At 42.3% G+C, this 23,035-nt stretch overlaps 1 protein-coding gene across 2 annotated transcripts in view; it reads right to left on the bottom strand.

The window, feature by feature from the left end:
* The window catches only part of shisa9a (shisa family member 9a), a 58,666-nt gene that overhangs the window by 8,520 nt on the left and 27,111 nt on the right, over window positions 1–23,035 (bottom strand). Inside the window, exon 3 of one of the 2 annotated variants that reach the window (XM_049015143.1) lies at window positions 3,911–4,066. The exons of the other annotated variant lie outside the window; for it this stretch is intronic. Coding sequence (XP_048871100.1) covers window positions 3,911–4,066 — 156 coding nt within the window. The remainder of the gene's footprint in view (window positions 1–3,910; window positions 4,067–23,035) is intronic. 2 annotated transcript variants of the gene reach the window in all.

The following is a 23,035-nucleotide window of genomic DNA, read 5'->3' as shown; positions in this document are numbered from 1 at the left end:
GAGAGGGGGCAGAAATTGTTTCGGCATTTAAAAGTCAGGTTTAAAAAAACTACAGTGTAAAAGCAGTAAAAGAACTTAAATAGATTTTTAAGGGTTTTTAAGGTGTCATGAATAATTCATTCTGGCTAAGTGACGCTTACTTTGAATCCATGCCGTTAAGAGTTATTACCATCACGGCACGTGCCCTCTCAGCAAGAGGAGAACAGCTCCCGCCTGCAAGCCGCTGTGCACCACCATCCATTTGTCCTTCAATATCCATGCATGCGTGTGAAATGTTCAGCTGTCGTTTTATAATGTCTGTTTACCCCTGTCTGCCCATGATCTCCGTCCCATGACATCTCTGCACCTGCTGCCCCGTGTTTTTGCTGTGTTGAACTATTACAGTTCATTAAAGTTTAAAAAACAGGTGGGACGTCTGCCCTTTTGAGGGGGGTCTGGTGGGTGGAGTCAGGGGCCAAGTCAGGACAGTCAATCAGCTCACAGGTGCCTGACTACGGGATCATATCAGACTGGCTTTGGTTTCTTCTCCTGATCCCCAGAACTCATGCCATTCCAGAGCTGCCACACTGCTGTACCCCCCAGGTCCTCTTTTCCTACATCTTTCCCTTGCTGAAAGGCTGTCATTCTATGAAGTTCCCCCCCCCCATTCAGTTAAACCTGCCTCCCCTGCTCCCCAGGGCTGGCTCTGGCTCTAGGCAGCTGGCTTGGGCGCCTGAATTACCTACGTCAAGGAGAAAGTGAAATGATTATTAGTTCTCTTGGAGGGGGGAGCTCCCAAGTCCCAAGTAAAGCTTTGCCTAAGGCCCTTGAAAAGGTACAACCAGTCCTGCTGCTACCCCATGCCACTTCCTGGGGGGTGGGGGGCACCATAAGACAAGGTGAAAATCTAGCAGAGCGTTCTGTCACCCAAAGCCAAAAAGAAAGAGGAAAAGCAAAGAGGTATGTGTGTGTTTCTACAGAGTATATTAACATCCGCGTTTTTCATTATCATTATCACGATAAACCAATAAACGAAAATAAAAGAAAAGTTCTTTCAGTCACAATGAAAACCACACATTTGGAAAATGTTTATCGTGTTGAAAGGAGTGGCATTTGTGAACTCAGTTACGGAAGAACAGTAAAAATCCCAGACACCTTTTTCTACCCCATAGCAGGCCGATTTCGCTCCCCTGTGATTCCCCCATTATGTGGCAGGGGGGCGGCCCTTCAGGGGATTATAATTGGCAAAGTTTCCTCTGATCATCCAACACATTCACGCTTCCCCATGGCTCCTCTCCAGAATCTTCTACCAAACAATGAAAGCAGTCAGACGAATGAACATTCTGAAGAACTCTAGAATTGAGGGAATTTCTGATCCCTTAAAATTATTTTACGGGTTGCATACTCCTGCATTTATTCCTTATTTTCTGATAAGTAAGTCAATTTTATAAAGTGATTCCCGATTCTTAAATTGAGTTTTTGTGCATGATTAAGTCTCTTTAAAAGCCCCGACACTGCGAATGGGATCACTTATGTTCTTGCTGCCCACCCTACACCAGACGTGATCCTACAGTAGGATTTTTTAAGGTGGAGGGCCATAATTCATAGCCAATCTCATTAGCCAATGACATGCTTTGACTTGGCAGGGGAGGGGGCACCCTGGGGGCCAATCAACTTTCAGCTGGAGCCGGTGCCCCTGTGGCCCCTCCCTGCCCTGCACCTTATTTTGTAAGAACAATCCCTCTGAAACCATACAAGCAAACGACGAGGAGCTTTTGAAGGACAAAAATAAGGGTGTCAGACTGGACAAAGTGTGCATGTCTGCAATGTCCATTATTAGGCAGCCATTCGATTAGCTAGTCAAAGTTCTCCCAGCAGTGAAGATACACTATCAAAATACCTTCGGGCAAAAGTCCCCGCTACTTCTCCTTATTAGACACCATAGCTTCTAGAAGAAATCTGATAGCGTGACCTTACAGGCACATTTGGGGACGATGAAGAAAGAAGCTGATTGAGGTTTGTTTGTGGCTTATCAACTTACAGACAACAGACGCAGAGTCCTTAGGGGATTTAACAAGAAGGCAATTAGAGCCAAAACAAATCAAATGGCAGTAACTCCCGAAGTAGGAATTATTGACTCTTCTGGATCAAACTCTGGTTAAAGTCTTTCATCCCATGACCAACAAATGAGTCTGATAACCCCTGACCAGAAGGACTTAATGAGTGTTACCTGCACTGTAAACAATGATCACAGATTAGTACTTTTAATTTCTTGTTTTTCTCTGTGTTTATGAATATTCTGGAATATTCTTTCACGTCATCTAAAGCTATAATGAAAAAGAATAAAATATAGACAAACCTCTTCTTAAAATCATCTGTATAATACAGGCATGTCTTCATGGTTAATTACCGAATGTGTCATCTTACTAATAGTCTGGTGTTTGATCTGTAGAATATGTTAACCTCATTTAAATCTCTTTAAGAATCAGTCTGTGTGATTGTACATTGTACAACAATTGACCTGTTTGACTCATGACCTGAGCAGAAACTATGTAAAACACTGATTTCTTTTCTCATGAAATTATGCACATATTTAAATGCAACCGGGAAAAATGTTTTTACACCACTTGCAGGATGTTTAAAGACGTTCAACGAGCCCAGGTCAGAAAATGGCTTTCATGTGCCCATTTAAATGGAGGCTTAAAGTTTCACGTTAAGAAGATATGCTTTCATGTCATCTATCGTCAACGATCAGCACAAGTGCTCAACATCCCCTAAAGAACTACATGTTTTTCAAATGAGTAACTGTCAAACCCAAAAACCGGTCCCTTAAATAACAGAAACACAGAACGCCCAACTCCCATAACACTCCTCATGTGTTAATTGCATTAAATATGTGAGCGACTGATCACTAACATTCACGTCTGATTAAGGGTAATGTTACACAGAGGCAGAATGTCCCCCTTCCGATTGCACATGGAAACGTCATTTCTGCCGTTCACTGCAACGATGAACCAAATAAACAGAAGCAAAATGAAAAGCACTCCTTCCTTTCAATAGAAAGTGTCATGTAATTAGAGATCTCCCAGTAAACAATTAATATATTTACATGGAGAGAAAACATGGCCAGGAAAGCTCTGAAGGTTAATTAAAAGAGGTGTGTTTGGGTATTCCCTGCAGGGTGAGGAGAAATCCTATTAGCCTATTATCTTCATTTATTCTGTCCCCATGGGAACAGCCTCTTGGGAATTCCGGCATTTCTCATAACATTACAGTCACATGTCATAAAATTGCAAATTGACTCAGTGTAATAGACAGAGTGTGATTAAAGTCATACAGCGCGCCTTGGTGTGAAGGTACTGTTTACTTTGATTTAACTTCTTAAGTGTTCTACTGGCACCATTTAGTTTCTGATACTGATACTGAGAGCTTGGTACTGTTCTGGCACATTAGCTTAACCCTCTTGTAAAAGATCCAGGGCTGTTAAGTTTAGTGGTACAAAAAACTTTAGTGGTTATTAAAGAGGCATCATCGATTCATTGAATATTTCGCATGAGAAGCAATTGTCTGTAGGTCTGTTGGCTTATCGTAATTAATTACCGATATAACTTGGTGAGCAAAATTAACCGTTTCACATTTTACTGCTCAGAGCAGCTAACCTTCTGCTCCATGTTCAGCCCATGACGCTGTAATAAGGGATCACAAACGGCAGCTGTTACAGGAACCTGGACCAGGAAGTCCCATAAAAAAGATGTACACCACCCACTTTAATCTTTTTCACAGTTAATGTTTCTTGGTGCGAATGGGTTTATTCTTGTTAATGAAATTAAAATTATTAAATTGATACTAACAATGTAGCTAAATCAAAACAGAATTCAGTGACACACAGATGCTCTCCACGTATAGCATTTGGATGTCGGCGCCTCCTTACCCACGGCCTTCAGAGAGGCGTACTTGTTCATCTCCTTGTTGGGCTGCGGCTGCTCGTATGCGTGGACCAGCTGGCCCAGGGCCGGGTACGAGTGAGGCTGGGTCGTGGTGGGTAACAGCGGAGAGCCGGGGCCTATGTGGTTTACCTGGGCGCCCTCTACAGTCAAGACAGGGACAGGGGAAACTGCTGGAGCAGGGTGCTGGCAAAAGGTGGCATTCAGACAATGAAAAGCATCATGCAAATACCAAGTAGCATCACATTTATAGTCTGTGTATTGTTGCTTAGAAGGGTTATATAAAATTTGATCATGTTTATGGTTTTGGATTATATGGAAATCTGGAAATGAGAGAGGATGGTTATAGAGAGTCGATGTGAACACAACATTCACGGTAACTTTTTTACAAATACAAATCACTTAACGAGAAAAGAAACCCAGCCTGTATTCCTCTGACAAAACTTCTGTATGCGAATCTCAAAAGGAAAGTGGATTTTAGCTGTGATTAGCGATATGTTTTTTTTTTCCTAAAAAGATGTTTCTTAAACAGCTTGATGCGGATGAAAATCTCAACAGATTCGGAAACGAACGTCACAGCCTGGAACGTCAAACACTGGATGGAGCATTTGCTCAGCTCACTTTGACAGCTGGGAAAAAAAGAGCAGTGCCTTGTTGACTGGGGGCCGAGGGGCAGAGCGAGCAGATGTGCTGCTTTCAGTTTCACGGCGACAGACACAGTGGGACCATTGGCTTCACTCATCTTAACTGGGGTGGCAGGCAATATAAGTGAAGGTGCTGAAGTGAAAGTCCTGTCAGGTGAAGGAACATGCGGCTGTCAGGACCTGAGCAACAGATGGGTGCTGGATCGCAGGAAGGTTCTGCATTGTAATAAACATGCCAGGACCAGTTTGGGTGAGACTCAATGGGGAACCACCACCCGACACCACAAAGCTAACCAAAACATATCTGAGGCATTTATTGGAATGGGCTGTAATTCAGGTTCCCCTGCAGATGAAAATCTTCTTTCACAAGGGTTTATAAACAAAAATAGCACAGACAAAAAAGGGATTTTGACTTGTTCCTTTGCTTTCTGCAAATGTTTCTAGCAAATGCCCTCAAGGGAAAGTAATCAGTCGTCTGCAGCAAATTAACTGTTGCAATGTACTGGTGAAAAAAAATCATGGCATCTATCTACCACGCTGAGGCCTCAGTTGCCCCTCAATCTCTTCTTTAAGAAACTCTTTCCTATTTGTGTCTCCAGTGCAGTCTCACACTCACTCGCCATACAGAAGCAGGACAATACGCCTGAAAGCCAGAGAGAGTGCACTTCCATGGCTGCGGTAAGCATTCTGTGACGTTCGTGATCACACGGGCGGACCGTCTGGGAGGGGGCAGCAGTCACGAGCGGCTTGTTCCCACTCGAGGGACCTACGGTCACACATTAAGTTCACCAGAGCAGCATGTCTTTGGACCGAGAACAGGAAGAGAATCACGCAGGGAACAGACAAAGGAATGACGACGATCACAGACAGGTAAGTTACACGAGTGCTGCCACACAGAGACCATGTCCACGTAGACTAAGCGGGTTTCTGTGTAACTTCAGCGCTCAGTAAGAAAGTCAGGGCGTCTCTTTCATTTCCTTCCTCTGTGTTCTAAACTTTTTATGAATTTATACTTAAAGTGAGTGGTCATACATACTGATTCTGGAATGAAAAAACATTTGTCAGCTAGTGTTTGTTTTTTAACTGAAGCTATTTGTCTTACCTGTCAGAAAATCTGATTAATTTTATTTTCCTTGCTACATTTTTCCCCTCAAGGGTCCTGCTACAAAAAAGTATTTACATATCTCTCAACACACAAAACGGCTTTACAGCGCACAATTTCAGGAAAATAAAAGAAATATATTAAGTGTCTTAATTAACGAAAAATATCTCATTTACTTGTGGTTCATTCTGAAATCCACAACTTAACAAGCACCAAGGGCCCTGTCTACACCCCCCCCCCCCCAAAAAAAAAAAAGGTGAGAGTCGTCTAGGGGCCGCTAATTTGTTCTATAGCTACAGCACCGGATTGCTTACAGCAGAGTCATTTCAGTGCAAGGTCGACAGAGAGATAAAAGAGCATGTGTAGAGGGCACACAGGCTCTGAGGAGAACAGTCCTTCCAGAGAACATTTCAAACTATTCATTTCACTCTAATATCACCGGTATTGGTGCATGCGGCATCTTTTCATAGAACAGATTTATCATCCTACTCACTTGAAACATTGACAGAATGAAGTGGGACTGGCTCCACAGGTGCTTAAACTAGAATGCTTTGTTATATCTGTGTATTTCTTATCATTTTGTATCTATTTTTTAATGTACTAGAGGCTGACTCACCTCTATAGGGAAAAGTTTGAAAATATGTCATGGAAGCCCACTGTCACACAGTATCTGTTTCCATAACAGTTTCATTTAAGGCTTCAAAAGAAAACATATGTATCATTTTGAATGACTATTCTTGGGGTGTTGAAGCTCCACATTTTGGGCCTTTTTCTCCACATCTTCTCCCCAAACCCAAAGGTGCAGGTATTCACCCCAGATTTAAAAAAAAAAATCCAGACCATCAGCTTATTTGTTTATCCATCCATCCATTTTCCAAACTGCTTATCCTACTGGGTCACGGGGGGGGTCCGGAGCCTATCCCGGAAGCAATGGGCACGAGGCAGGGAACAACCCAGGATGGGGGGCCAGCCCATCGCAGGGCACACTCACACACCATTCACTCACATATGCACACCTACGGGCAACTTAGCAACTCCAATTAGCCTCAGCATGTTTTTGGACTGTGGGGGGAAACTGGAGTACCCGGAGGAAACCCCACGACGACATGGGGAGAACATGCAAACTCCACACACATGTGACCCAGGCAGAGACTCGAACCCGGGTCCCAGAGGTGTGAGGCAACAGTGCTAACCACTGCACCACCATACCACCCCCCCCCTTATTTGTTTATTTATTTGTAAATTGTTAAATCAAGCAACTAATAAAAAGTAAATGACAAAAGAAATAAACAATATTTGATACATTTTAATGACAATTAATGGTAATGAGTAACTGATAATTCATGGTAATTAACGGGGTACTGGCTTGGCTGGTTAGGACCCCATGCCAGAGATCAGAAGGTCACCGGTTCGAATCCCATGGCAGACATAGTGATGTCACCGCTGGGCCTCCTTTGACCCCAGCTGCACCAGGGACCGACTGACCCTTCTTTCTCAATTGTACGTCACTTTAGATAAAAGCATCTGATAAATAAAAAATGTATTTTTTATTGAACAAAATCAATTTAGTTCTTCCTAAATGAAATAAAATGATTTTTTGCTGCAAAAAGGGAGACAGAATAAGTACAAGGACAACACAGTCAAACAGATTTGTTTAATTCCCTCGGTGGTTGCGCACTTATGCATATAAATGTTAAATGGTTTAATGCTGTCAGAAAACAGCGAGCAGGTGAAAACCATACAAACGAATGCATTTTAATGAGGATATCAACACAGTCACTGTCAGGAGAACATCGTGCTGCTATTTCGACATAAGCATAACAGCCGAGAGGATTAGCTTTTCATTAACTGACTACCTCTTCTGTTCCCTTCTCATTTATTTTTGAATGTTACCCTTTTGTTACTTGTTCTTTTAAAGGAGTGTTTTAAATCTTTTCAGCTGAAATTTTCTAGTGGATTTTGTTAATAGAAATATAGAAATATGTACTGTAATCTGTATTAATTTGCACTACTGGTCGTACTATTGGGGATGGCTCTAATCAAATCCACTTTATTATTATTTTAAATTATTTGTTTATTCATCACATAATTCATGTTTATGTTTATTCATTAGACAAGTTGTGTTTGTTACATAGTTAATATTAGCAAGACCATGGAGCCAACAATGGAAGGGACCAAGGCCATAATTATCTATTTATATATGTGTGTATTGTGTGTATACACACGTGGACAAAATTGTTGGTACCCTTCGGTCAATGAAAGAAAAACTCACAATGGTCACAGAAATAACTTTAATCTGACAAAAGTAATAATAAATAAAAATTCTATGAAATTTAACCAATGAAAGTCAGACATTGCTTTTCAACCATGCGTCAACAGAATTATTTAAAAAAATAAACTCGTGAAACAAACTTGGAAAAAAATGATGGTTCCCCTAACTTAATATTTTGTTGCACAACCTTTTGAGGCAATTGCTGCAATCAAACGATTCCTGTAACTGTCAATGAGACTTCTGCACCTCTCAGCAGGTATTTCGGCCCACTCCTCATGAGCAAACTGCTCCAGTTGTCTCGGGTTTGAAGGGCGCCCTTTCCAGACGGCATGTTTCAGCTCCTTCCAAAGATGCTCAATGGGATTGAGGTCAGGGCTCATAGAAGGCCACTTTAGAATAGTCCAATGTTTTCCTCATTGGTTAAATTTCATAGAATTTTTTATTTATTATTACTATTGTCAGATTAAAGTTACTTCTGTGACCATTGTGAGTTTTTCTTTCATTGACCGAAGGGTACCAACAATTCTATGAAACGCAGAAATGGTGAGGCAAGCTGACCTCTGAGGAATTTTCACCTGCTCTGGGGGCATTTTAAGCAAAGTGCACCATTATCCCAAACTTTCACCACAGCGTCTATCAGTGCCCCTAAAAGTACATCTGTGTGGGATAAGACATCTGGGAAGTCCGAGCAGAGCGCTGAAAAAGAAAGATGCTTTCATGTGTTCAGGCTGATCACGCAGAGCTTTTCAGGCAGGAACAAAATATTCAGCAATGAAACAGCCCTTAGATCGAGGAGCTGGGCTCAGCGGCTACTGGGCAAAGAAAACAGACATAGAAACAATCTGTGGGAAATCTGTGGGTGACGATGCAGCAAAGACGTCGTCACCTGCTACAACAGCTCAGCTGTTCCACTTGGTTGACGCTGGGATTAAGAATGACATGAATGTAAATGTATAGCGTCCGAATGTCGCAAACCAGCTGACGCAAATGCAGAAAAGCTGTACGCAGAACAAAGATACCTTTCTAACAATTAAATGCACAAACTCCACTGTGATGTATGGTGAGTTTTTTTTCAGTGGCTGCATATCTAGTTGTGCTGGAAGGAAAAATCATCAAGGCGTGTCGGTGTCTCGGCCGAAACGCACCAATCAGAGCGCAGTCACATGCGCACATTGGCCTTCCTACAGTCACACAAGGTATCTACTTTTACATGTCTTTGGACTGGCAACGATATATAATCATACAAGCAGGCTACAATTAAACCGAAACTGAAAGTAAAACTCAACCCAAGCCAAACAGAAACTTCACAGTTGAATACGTGCACTTTCACAAACATTCCAGAATGATCTTGAGTTTTGTTACTAGCGAAGCCGTCGTAATGTGAGCTCACATGGCCTGACACAGATATACTGAATCCAAAATGGCTGCCTTTCCATTAATCCCCCCCCCAGATGAAGGGGTTATGCAATGCTGCCATCCCGGTGTCACAGGGTTGCCTGAAGCAAGACTTTCAGCAACAAATAACAAGAAATACAATTGGAAAAAAAATGAACTCATAAAAGACTACTTACAAGAACTTTCATTTTGTAAATGGACTTAGTGTGCCAAACAGATGAAAAGCAATGCATTAAAATACAGTGTTATCAAGTCCAAAGACAACTAGCCGGCCTGAAAACCCTAACTTATTAGGCTACAGGTTAGTAGCATATTAAGCGAGCAAAATCGATATATAACATTTCCCATCTGTTCCTGCTTCTATTCTTCTTACTCATTCTGCAATCATATTTCCATAATCAGTTTCATTTAGCGCAGAAAAAAAGCCCAAGAGAGACAACGGCTCATTCTGCAAATGGATCTCATAGTGGAAATTTCAGGCGCGCCTGCCCGATCACAATGAGCGCGACTGCTCCGCCTTGCCGAAAAAGCAGGAGGCTCCCATTCTCTGCTCGTTAATGAGGACACAAATGGCTTCAGAAAGCAGGCGGAATGGGGGACCGGTGTCATTTTTCAGCTCTGTATGGTGGAAGAAAAGTCTCTTACATCATACATCCTATACGTTTAAATTTTTCTTAAACTGTTCTTAAACACTGCGATGGGCTGGCCCCCCATCCTGGGTTGTTCCCTGCCTCGTGCCCATTGCTTCCGGGATAGGCTCCGGACCCCCCTGCGACCCAGTAGGACAAGCGGTTTGGAAAATGGATAGATGGATGGATGGATGGATGGATGGATGGATGTTCTTAAACAGGCTACATTTTCTAAGCTTTTGTTTCTATTTCCTTAACCTCTCCTTACAAAGATTTTTCATACTGGGTGGTATTTAATCCTTCCCATTTGTCCACTTAAAAAGCGTATCACTTTCTATAGGAATGATACTTGGCTACTTTACTATAAATAACTACAAATACTAAAAAACAGCCTTAAATTTGGCAGTAGGACTTGATTTAATCAAGCATCCTACTTGATCTGAAAGTGCCTCATTGAGATTGGTGGACACAGTGCTGGAAGGCCTGCTGAAAAGGCCTGAATTATCCGATGCTTGGGTGTCTTTGCTCTGCCACTTGTCCAGTCATATCTGCCGAGTCACATGAAAGGCTCTCATTATCCGTCGCTCAATCTCCAGCAGTATTGCCTGCACTGCAAATAACAAAGGGGGCTAAGCAGGTGACCTTTGAGGTGGGGGAAATAAAGCTGGAATGGGAGCACAGGCCCCCACGTAGCCCACATTCCAAATATATCGAGGTGCGCTAGCTGAGGAGAGCACAGAAAGCAGCTTATAGACCCACTGAGGCTACAGTGTGTGAGATGCCTGCTTCCAACATTCCACCTCGCTGCTGTGTCACTGCGTAGCTATTAGTGTAAAGCAGGCTGAGGTGGGAAAGGAAGGCATGTTGGCACTTTGGTTAGCACTGCTGCCTCACACACCTGGGACTAGAGCTCATGTCCTTGCGGGGAGTTTGCATGTTCAGCCCATGGATGGATGGATGGATGAATGGGTGGATGGGAAGGAAGAAAGTAGGATTTCATTTTAGAATGGAATTGACTGTTCGGAAGGAACGGGAACAAAAGACAGACAGGCACTAGGTCAGCATGGTGCCTGATGTATTTTCTATGCTTTTTTATTTATTATAGTTGCCATTTTTTAACCTTTTGGTGACCTATTTTAACCTTTAATTGTTATCAATTTCTACTGCACTGCCTCACCAGCTCAAATTCCGGTGTACCATATGCATTTGGCGAATAATGATTCTGAATGAGGGGCGGCATGGTGGTGCAGTGGTTAGCACTGTCGCCTCGCACCTCTGGAACCCGGGTTCGAGTCTCAGCCTAGGTCACACATGTGTGGAGTTTGCATGTTCTCCCCATGTCATCGTGGGGTTTCCTCCGGGTACTCCGGTTTCCCACCACAGTCCAAAAACTTGCTGAGGCTAATTGGAGATGTTAAATTGCCCATAGGAGTGCATGCGTGAGTGAATGGTGTGTGAGTGTGCCCTGTGATGGGCTGGCCCCCCATCCATGCCTCGTGCCCATTGCTTCCGGGATAGGCTCCGGACCCCCCACGACCCAGTAGGATAAGCGGTTTGGAAGATGGATGGATGGATGGATGGATGGATGATCTTCTTTAGGAAGAGGAACGGAGCTCATTGTTGCAGAATCGGCGATAAGACTCAAGGGAAGTAATAATCAGTGAATTTCTGACAGAAAGTTTCCATACAGCACTCTGGTCATGCCAGAATGGGCTGGCAGGCTGCTGTGACCGTGGGCGTAGCGGCGATCACACGTCACGCCTGAGTTACGCCTCCAAACGCTGCCACCGCGAACCGGCTGGGCCTCACAAGGAGGATGCTGGGAAACACTCGCGACTCATCAGTTCGAGCTGTTCTGGGCCATTCAGCCTCCACAGCTCTGGGGCAGGTGAGTCACGATGACTCCTAATTCATGACGACTTTAATTTGTATTTTCTCTTTGATGTGATCATTACTCTGAAAGACAAATAATTGTGTTCTTTGCTAAGCGTTAGATTTGGCACCGAGGGGGTTATTAATCATGGTGATGCAGCCTTCTAGGGTTGACTGCCTCTATTTTTAAATATTAACCTTTACCAGCCTTGATTGATATAGCCAGATTATGAGTGTAATAGCTGGGATCCACTGTAGGACAATAAGGACAGCATCCTCATTGTATTTAAATGGGGAATCATACCAGGGCCGCATGGATATCATTTAGCTATCATTTAACTCCTTCTTAGGATAAGTGCATGAGTCTCAAGAAATATGTTGACTGTCTATCATAGGCATGGTGCTGAGCTGCGCCTTTGATTTAATTCCAAAAACATAAACACTGATGGTACAGGACTGGGCTTTTGAAAATTCAGCCCCAATGCAAACAAATGGAGCATAGCTGACACTGCCAGTCATAAAGGTGCCTCAGACAGAGATGTGCACATCTGTGATTCGACCCGTCTTCTGTTAAAGCCTCAATTAAGGCATTTTAGTTGTTTAATAATATGCGCAGACCCAGAAAAGCATCTTCAGAAAAAAGATCCCTGAAATTGCTAAGAATCCCAGAATGGTTGATATCAATTTTCCTTTTAAATGACATATGCTGCAATTTACATATAAAATAAGAATGCTCATATTTTAGTCTCAGTCAACCTAAAAGAATAGTAAAGCATCATATAAATACCTTCAGAGTCTGTTATAATTAACTTATGATCATATTCCTTACAACAGTTTACTTCTAATTATAAACTTTATAAATATTAATACATAGTCAGAAATAAAGTGGTTAACATTTTTTACAATCCATATTGTTGTCATTAGTAAATGCCCACCTCACTGGATACTCAACACCCTCTCCAGTCCTGCCTATCCAGACCACTCCCACCTCACTGGATACTCAACACTCTCTGCAGCCCTGCCCAACCAGACCACGCCCACCTCACTGGATACTCAACACCCTCTGCAGCCCTGCCCAACCAGACCACCCCCACCTCACTGGATATTCAAAACTTTATACGGAATGATTCACTGGGGAAATTATGAGCTGAGACTGATTCTGAGTAATGTAAATGTATTACACCAATACAGTACCAGTCAAAAGTGTGGACAGGCCAAGGAGAGTCATAGCGTCATATTACATGACTTGGCCACCTGACCTAAACCCAGTAGAGATGGTTTTGGAGGCGTTTGCCCGGAGAATGAAGCAGCCCATGAGTGCTCAGCATATGTGGGCACTCTTTCATGACAGCTAGAGAAACATCCCAGGAGGTCACCTCATGGAACTGGCATAGAGGAGACAGTAGGGTCAGGGTTGGTACTCATGGATGTAAATAATGGGGGGAGGAGGGGTTGTAACCTCTCCAGTAATCAAAACCAGCAAATACAACTCCCTGGACCCCCTAAAATGTGTGGACACCTCAACCCCTTTATGCCCTTACCGGTACTGTAAGTGAGACCTCACTGAATGTGTTCTCACTCCATATAGGTACGTGACACACTGCCAGATAAGCCTTTATTCATGTCCATGCAAATCTACGCTTTACTTATAAAAATGCAAATAATGATGCAGTGAGGCATATAAGGCACAGCTTGTGTCCCCTGAGGACAGGAACCACCCACCCCTGGCTTAAGGAGGTTAATAAAGCATCCTATTAAAAACAATTACCAAGGTTTGCTAAACCAGGTGTGAGAGCGAGTCTGTAATGTTTTTAAAAAGTAAAATAACGATGTTTCCTGAGTAACTTAATCTTGTGTGAATAATCTCGTTCTTAGCTCAGGAATTTGCTTATTCAAGACTGAGGTCAGCACTGTTAACTCGTCAAAGATAAAGTCATGTTCATTTGAAACTTCTTAGTACTGTAGCTGTGTTTTCGTATCAAAACCGTGCATGTTGGGAAGCACAGCAGCTAAGAACTTAGATAAGTACACTGAAAACTGCTCAATCGAGTCCCGGGCCCTTGAGCAGACTACTTATCCTGAATGGCTCCTAGGAATTATTCCGCTGTATAAACTGTACGTTATCTCATACATAAGTGTCCAACAAGCAGCTAAAATGAAATATAAGTGCCAGTTAAACAGGATGACCCACTGAAAATCATTTGCATCCCGTTGACACTGTTTTCCGTGATACCGCTTCAGCATTACACATAATTTACAAATGGAGAATTCCAAATGCTGATGGCTTTTTTGTTATACACCTGTCAGCACTGATCACATAAACAGCCAAATGTGGGCTTTGCCGTATTCTGCTGGGCCGGATCAGAGCTACAGCGGGTTCGAGAATGCTGGCGCTGATATGCAAGTCAGTCTCTTCCTTGGTCTGACCTGTCAGTCAAGTCCTTCTGAATGACAGATTTTCGATCCTCAAAACGTCAAGAGGTAGGAGGCAAGCATTATCAGCATTAAATAAGGAATATTTCCCTCCCAGTGCAATGAGCATGCTAATGATTTACTCAAAGGATTCCTGAGATTATTCACACATATTACTGTGTATATATTTCTATAGCGATCTTTTTCTGCACAAAACATGTATCCATTTCTTACGTAAGGAATGCTTTACACTGCTCCAATTACTCAAAATTAGCTGATCATAAGTTCAGGGAGATAAGGTTAAAACAACTCCTTTGCTTTCCATCTTGCAAAAAAATCAATTTACAGTCTTGTGGGATTATGCAAACATTGTTAAAGGTACTGAACAGAAATGCTGTCAGAGCAGTGCTATGAATTACAGGGGGATACTGTGGGAGTGACCGTCCCTTGAGGGATAAACCTGAACATGAATCCATACCTTCACCGGTATTTTCCTGTCCAGACTGGAATTGACTTTTTCCTCAACAGACCATCCATCTTCTTATCAATATCAATATATATGCACAACGTTTCAGGTAGAATTTCTCCGGAAACAAATGTGAGTACATGAGTTGGTTTTATAAGCAGGGGGTGTAATATTAGGGAACACGGTCACTGTACTCAGGGGCGCTGCTAAGGATTTTGGGCCCCATGAAAAGAATCTTGACAGGGCCCCCAACACATTTATTGGGGGCTTCTCTGGGCCCCCTCTCAGTCATGGGCCCCGAGAATCATCATCGTTTACCCCCCCCCCCCCCTTTACAGCGCCCCGGACTGTACTATCAGCTTCTCCTTTTTTCCTGTCAGAAGGCCCCTCTTTTTGACCATATATACTTGTTTCTCATTTTCAGTGCAGACCACTTAGTTCCCTCTAAAAACGTGCTTCAGAACAACAGAGCAATACAAGATAGTAAACAAAAATTTCTCCATACAAGTACAGACAGTTGCAGTCAAACAATGTAAATATTTACGTTAATTTTCGTCTAAAACTGACGATGGAATTTAATTGTTCTAAATTTTTAAATTAAGACAAGGAAGAGAATTTGATAGCTGGTTGACATCTCATAACAGAGCGGCAGTCAAGCTGAGCGCTAAGCACGACTGTCATTTACATCGTGAGTCCGTAAAAGGAGAACTCAACCGATGACAGTGCAGATGTCATTATTCAGGGGAGATCAGTGCATGGAGGACATACTTACTGCAGCTGAGGGCTGCACCATATGTTTAGATGGGCCAATCCAGACAGTGCACTCCTGAAACTCAGACTGAGTCAGAATCTGGATGAGATGCGTCACCGATCTCACAACACTGGGCTTTAGCAGAAACCAAACAAACAACGTGTATTTATGAAATGAACTCATTCGCCGACAGTGTTTCATTCTTCCGACAGACACAGCGATACAGTACTGACTGAGCTACACACCGGGTATCCCAAAGCCTCTTATTTGCTTCCTGATGATGATGTTGCGGGCAGCACTGGGGTGGATGAGAAAAGTAAACAAAGAATAAACAAGAGCTGTGTGAAAATATGACACACACAAAGACACAGAAAAACACCATCTGCTTTTTTGTTGCAAACTAGCAACTTTGCTTTGGTGTGGAATTGTCATCGTTTTATCCCCAGTACAGCACAAGTTGTCACTGCTAACATATAGTTCCGGTGTTGTCCTCGTCTACCTACAGTAATGTGCACCTGCCACATATTCGTCACATAGTCTCACATATTCTTGGTCGCCTGGGAAAAGTCCACAATAAACAGTCAGTAGTACATTAATCAAAGGAAATATTTATGACTTATTTGTCATATCAGCTTACTTAGAGTAACAGACAAATAAGTATCAGCTGTCTGACTCCAGGATCCCAGATCCAGCCCAGGCCTTCATACAGCCTGCTACTGTGCTCCCATCACCATCTTCTGTGAAATGAAATAATCTGGGGGCTATTTCATTGTCTACCTAGTTAAACACCAGTCTCCGGCAGCTCACTGTGAAGTACTGAGAGATCTTCACCATACTGAGTAATTTTCCTCATGAATTAGCATTAGCGGAGTTATTCAACCGTTTGCCCGTTTACCAGACTTTGATACTTTGGATGACGATTCTGTTCTTGGTTCCATCTCGGTTTGGATTACTGACTATTCTGCAGAGGTGGAAGACCCAGAGAGTACAAATCCCGACAGAGATTCTGTTTCGACCAGCCAGTTGAGTACTCTGTCACTGACTTTATTTACACTTAGTTGGTCAAAACGAAATCTTGATCTAGATCTGTACTTTCTGGACCTGAACTTTCCACCTCTATTCTGCCTGTTTAAGTTCTGGAGAACCCTACACTGGCTTGTCACAATGAGAAAAATACAGAATAGTGATGTGCTCCAAAAGTCTAGGTATGTTAGTGTAATCAGTTAAATTGATAAATGATTTTTTTTTTCCCTTCAGAATGCTAGATTTTGCTTGCGTGTATTTTACGATAATTGATCTCTTTGACTTTCAAAGCAAAATTATTTTAATAAAACCTGAATAATAATTTGGAGATCAGTCAATGATTCTGTTACGGCTGAACAAACGTAAAATGTGCATTAGGTGAGACTGGCACTGCTAACATGGGAAATTTACCATGTTGATGCTACGTGATACATGTGAACGATACATAAAAACAATGCTGTACATTAACAGCACTGGTTTTATTCATCAGCAAAAAGAAACGTTTCAGTTTTACAGCAAACCAAAAATAATAATTAAAAATATTATATATTAGGTTCTAAATTCCTCTTCTTTAAATTCTTGAATTTCACATTTTTAAATGACGTGGAAATATTATTTTCTGTTAAAAACATCTAAGAAATAAGTCACAATAATTAAAATATGCTCAAATAAAAATGAAGTATAAAAAAAACATTCATTTGTGTTAAAATCAATATTTGATGTACGAAGGCATTCACATTTTTAAAGCTAACCTGTAAAATGTCACTTAAAATTTAGAAAAAGCAAATATGAGATCTGTCACTGGTGGATAGTTGACTGCCGTTTGGTCAGCTGAGGGGGGGGGGGGGGGGTCAGTTTGGTGAGTTAGCGGATCAGGTGCTAGACGAGCTAAACCTACCGCGGGTGTGATGAATTCATGCCATGTCCAAATTTCCCACTAGAGGTCTTTCATGCACTAAAGTTGATGAAACAACATTAATTATGTGACACACAGCAAATTCATGTACTAGATACAGGCAATATTAGATTAAACATATGATTTCAGATTTTTAAAAATACATTTTAGAAAAATTATATCGTATATTTATTGATTACTTCAGTCATGAGGATCACAGAAAATTCCTGCTTCAGATGTAAAATTCCATTTAATGTTTAACAGGTTTTATCTTTAAACTTGTTAAGAAAGCACCAGACCCCAAAGACATTACAAACTTTTGGGCTTTTTTCCAAATTAAATCTTGGTCTCGGGGTAATTGCAATACATCTACTCTTTTTATTAAGGCTGACTGAAACCCAGTCAAGACAGACTAAACCAAATCTAATGAAATCTGATGTGCTCACCGACATTTGCCTACATAAATGTTATCATCTTACAGAGCGAACTAAGCCGCTTTGAAAGAAACGACACGTCCCGACTCTTTGAGAACGAAATCGAAGATTACTGCAGATGGAGCACCGGAAGATCCAATCAAGACAAGAACTGAAATCTCCACCCAGACCAGGAAGCACAGCCTGAAGAAAGGAAGGTTTTTTGGGGGGGCAATGCAGGTTTCTGTCAGGGATTTCAGGAGCTTGTGACTTGCATTACTGTACTGCAGAAGTGAATGAAAGAAAGAAGGGAGGGTTGGGAGAGAGAAAAGAAAAAAGAAAAGAAAGCTTCTTCCGAACTGAGAAAACTCACTGTGAAATATGGAGCGCTACGCAATTCATCTATCGCGGCAATAAGCGGCACATGTACCCGCCCTCTCCTGGACTGCAATCACAGCAGTGCTGTTTGGGAAATAATACCTGCAACTCATCTTCGAAAAATTATAAAATACACCAGGAAAAGTCATTAAAACAGCAGAGTCCCAATTACTTTGGGCTTTGATTTGCCTATTTATATTATTGCAATAATCTGTAAGAACACATGTTTTTATTATGACATGAATTAATTACAATATAACGTTAACTTTATTCAAGCACCACTGTTTTCCCAAAATGTCCAAATCTCACACACACAGGCTCACACGCCCATTTTCCCTGCTTATGTTATTGATGCTGTTGGAGGAACAGCCCCAGCTAAACGATGCTAATGAATAAAACAATCCTATTTGCCCAGCCAAGCCTGGTTGGGGCGACCAGCGAGAGGAAACTGGGTCAAACGACAATCCCATATGGAAAGTCTTCACCCCACAGCAACATTCTCAGCTTCTGGCCATTTCTGTACTCCTACCAGCAAGAAGCGAGCACCTACCTTATGGCGCTGTTTAAAAAAGGAGGTCCGGCGAGATTGCGGGTGGCAGGAGGCAGGTTTATAAAAATGCCGGCCGACAGCTTGTGATAATCATCAAGAGGAGGAGGTTGTTGATGTTGGAGACTAATCCCACGGGAGCAATATCCCTCTCTTATGATCGACTGCACCAGCTGATGAAAATCCTCAGAGAAGCTGCATTCCGTTTGTTTAGCATTTCTTTGTTCTTACAAGCATAAAGATGCGGCTGTTTTGCTTTGGTTACAGGACATTCTCATCATCAAAGCTTAAAGTCAGAAGTACAGTCAATATGTAAAGAGTATGAAAGACAGGATATGAGACCCAAGAAGCCTGCATTACCCCTAGACCCTATTATTACTCCATATTATTACAAATTGGATTGTCATCCCCCTTTAATCTGCGGAGACCATGCTTATGCGCATGGATCCTTTGGTACTGAGCAGTAATCCTTAAATCAAGCTTAGTCTGTTGATTCTTCCCTTGACAGACAAAATTTTCCCCTTCCTTTGTTAATGATGTTGCGGTGTAATTTACGGCCGTAAAATACATAAGAAGGTATAGCAAATAAAATGCATTCAAAAGTGAGGAAGGGACGCCTCTTACTGCACAGGCGAGGTAAAATGAATTATCAGCAGCAAGGGCACGGATAGCCTGGCAGATGCAGGGGGCCCAGCGCTGTCCAGGGGCCTACGAGGGGTAACATTATACGTAAAATTTGGTGCAGGGGGGATTTCAGATTTCAATGGAGACACAGTCCTCAGAGTTTTAATGACTGCTTAACTTGGAATGGCTGGGAAGACAGAAAGGACAGGAGAATGTGTCCAGGAGTGACGTGAGGAGAGGTGCTGGTGGGAATGACGGAGAGGTAAGGAGCATCCCTCAGGATCCGCAGATCCGCACAGCGTGGCTGCTCCACACCATCTGTGCACCTTCTCCCTTACGCTTGCCTCTGCCATGTCTGTTTAAAGACACAGTCCCGCCACACGCAGTCTCTCTTTTTTTTTTTTGTACTAACAGTCATCGCATGCAAACTCACGTGTGCACGTCGCTCTTGTGGAGTAGTGATGAAATATTCACAGTCAGAATTTAATAGGAAGTGTTTTTAGAGTCTATTTGAATGGTGAAATGTTTGTTTAAATGTGTCCTACAGTGAGAATAACATAGTCTGATCTTGCCAAAATAAATTAGCAGGAGTCTGCAAAACGAATGTCACGCGGCAGACAGAGCAGCGTTAATCTGGGCTGAAGGAGGCTACAGGAACTCCATGGAAAAAAGCTTTATACCTTTACGAGTTCAGCTATTGTGTTTCTTGGCTAGAAACCAAGCAATTACAACAGAAACACAACTCAGGATGGCATGACACCAGGTAACTTTTACTCTCTAATAATATCCCCAAGATCTTTTAAGTAGAACTTTTACAAGAAGTGCCGCTAAATGTCTTGTCACAACTGTAAAGGGAAGTGAAGGACAGCTGAGATGAATGAGCCGTCTTGGCCAGCTCCCAAAGCACATTCCCCTAGAGAAGATTCAAAGTAGAGCACAAACAGCCTGGATCTCTGGGAGGTGCTGCAGAAAGACTGGGAAAGCAGAAGTTTTCTGCTGAAACTTCTCAACCGAATGCAACGTGTCTGTGAAGGTACTATCAAGACAAATGTTTGTCTTGAGGAAACTGAGATTTAAAGACATTTTTCAATATTCCTAGATGTGTTGCCGATTTAGTTGTCTGACTCTCCGCTGAATGAAAGCCTGGAAATAAGAAGGCCTTGTTAACAATATACTGTAAAGCTCACAGCAAAAGACCTTTCAGGATGTGACCAACTCACTTTTGCTAGTTTAACAGCAGACAAATCGTCGTTGTGCCAGGCACATGATCCAATAGGGTTCTACTCATAATTGTTGTGTTTGGTGAGTAACATGCTATAAACCAATCAGAGTGTCATCTCCCAGTCCCATTAAGGGACAGGGGCGTGCACCTTGCTGGATTGCTATTATAACCAAAAGGGCCTGGAGAATGCTCGTGTGCGGAGTGAAAGGGCGCGTTCCCACTGGACGTGTGGCACGGGACCATTGTTTCATCTCTGAATGCAGGAATGGGCAGCAAATGACTGCGAGAGCAGAAATGTATTTTTATTTTATCAAACTATTATTCATGAGTGAATGTAAAGCTGCATTAAATTTTCTGCTGAATAAAAGAAAAATAGGCTATTATCCCTTCATTTGGCTTTCACACAGCCAACGTTTTCTGGAACTTTTTGGCATTTTTAAAGTCCTTTGTCTAGTGAGCGTCCAGCTATTGATGGCAGAGCCTGCACAAGAATGTAAGGATGTAAGTGCCTGCTTAAGGAGAGATAAATATAAAACTATGCAACTACTTAATGCCAAAGTAAGTAAGGGGAAATCAGATATTTGGCAGTCCTGCTCATTGTAAGCGATCACAATGGGAGATACTTGCCTTTGGCTTATTGTGATGAATACAACCACATGCTATCATACACTGGGCACAAGTCTGGCACTTGAGGGCCACGTGTGTTCAGCTTCAAAGGGCCACTGACATTCACTGCAAGTGCAAGCAAATCAAACGAATTAAAAAACGGCAAAAAATGCCTTATGGGTGACTAGCCTACTATTATGTGAAAATGTAGCCTGTTCTAAATGTTACATGTTGAGCTTATTTGTTAAAGCTACTGGTCTGCCTTTTTCTTTACATGAAAATAAGCATATGTTTCCTATGGGTGGGAGCGGGACAAAATATCATAGAAAATATTTAATTATTTTATATGAAAGACCTGCAGCAAAGCCGTACAGTGAATGTGTGTCACGCTGGTTTCCACCGACTGAAGATTCTCAGACTAACCACTATGATATCCATCCATCCATCCATCCATTTTCCAAACCGCTTATCCTACTGGGTCGCGGGGGGGTCCGGAGCTTATCCTGGAAGCAATTGGCATGAGGCAGGGAACAGCCCAGGATGGGGGGCCAGCCCATCGCAGGGTACACTCACACACCAGTCACTCACACATGCACACCTATGGGCAATTTAGCAACTCCAATTAGCCTCAGCATGTTTTTGGACTGTGGGGGGAAACCGGAGTACCTGGAGGAAACCCCACGACGACATGGGGAGAACATGCAAACTCCACACACATGTGACCAAGGCGGAGATTCGAACCCGGGTCCCAGAGGTGTGAGGCAACAGTGCTAACCACTGCACCACCATGCCGCCCTACACTATCACACAGATTTCTTAAAATATTTCGATGTACAAATTAATAATGTTTCACATTGTAATCATATTAAGTAAATTTTGCAGCACATCCCTGTGTTTGTAACAAGCAGTGTACTGTATGTGCACTGTGCATTGATAACGCTCCCTTAAAATAACAGAAAATCTGTTCCATTGGCTTTAGACCATGGGGGTGTTCCACAGAGTAGTTTTTCTGAGTTACAGGTAGTGCACTCCTGAAAAACCTCGAGACACTTGCCTCATTTTGCGCTGGATGCTGAACGGTGCCCAGAGAGTTTTCAGTCTGATCAGTTCACTGCCTTTTTCAGGACTGCCGAACACTCACACCACTCAAGAAAAAGTCACAATCCACCTTTCAGCTACGTTTAAGATCCATCCATACTGTTCTGTGTCACTTTATTATTATTATTATTATTTATTATTATTTATGGGTGGTATCTTAGCAGCACTCTAGTCAAGCTAATACAACTACATTCTATCATAACATTTTCCATGAAAACATAAGAAAAATAACCAGCTGGGTCTGATTACATGTAGTTGGGATAGAGCAACATTCAGGGTATAACGTGTTTGATTTTGGAATATCTGTAAGTGAGGAAAATAAATCCTTTGGTTTGTTCAATCATCTATTATAGGTAATTACTGAAAACTTCAGGTGGATTTCCTTGTGCTGAATCACCCTAAAGACTGGAGAAAGGGCTTATTTGCTGGTTTCGGACTCAGGGGCAGAAAATGTAAGTATACACTTACCCCCGGTAATGTTAGATTGACATTACTTGACAGCCTGTGATAAATTTCCTATATTGCTTTATTGATTTAGCTACTTGTGATGGGCTGGCCCCCCCATACTGGGTGGTTTTCTGCGTCGTGCCCATTGCTTCCAGGATAGGCTCCGGACCACCCGCGACCCAGTAGGATAAGCGGTTTGGAAAATGGATGGATGGTTTAGCTACTGTACTTGGGGAAAAATATGTATAATACCCAGGGTTAAGAAAAGAATCTTAACTCAAGATGAAAATGCGAACTTCATTCCTAGGTAGAAAAC

This window comes from Brienomyrus brachyistius, chromosome 5 (assembly GCF_023856365.1).
Source record: "Brienomyrus brachyistius isolate T26 chromosome 5, BBRACH_0.4, whole genome shotgun sequence".
In the NCBI taxonomy this organism is placed as follows: Eukaryota; Metazoa; Chordata; class Actinopteri; order Osteoglossiformes; family Mormyridae; genus Brienomyrus; species Brienomyrus brachyistius.
Note: the sequence above shows the minus strand (reverse complement) of the source record. Positions and strands in the feature narration are given on the sequence as shown.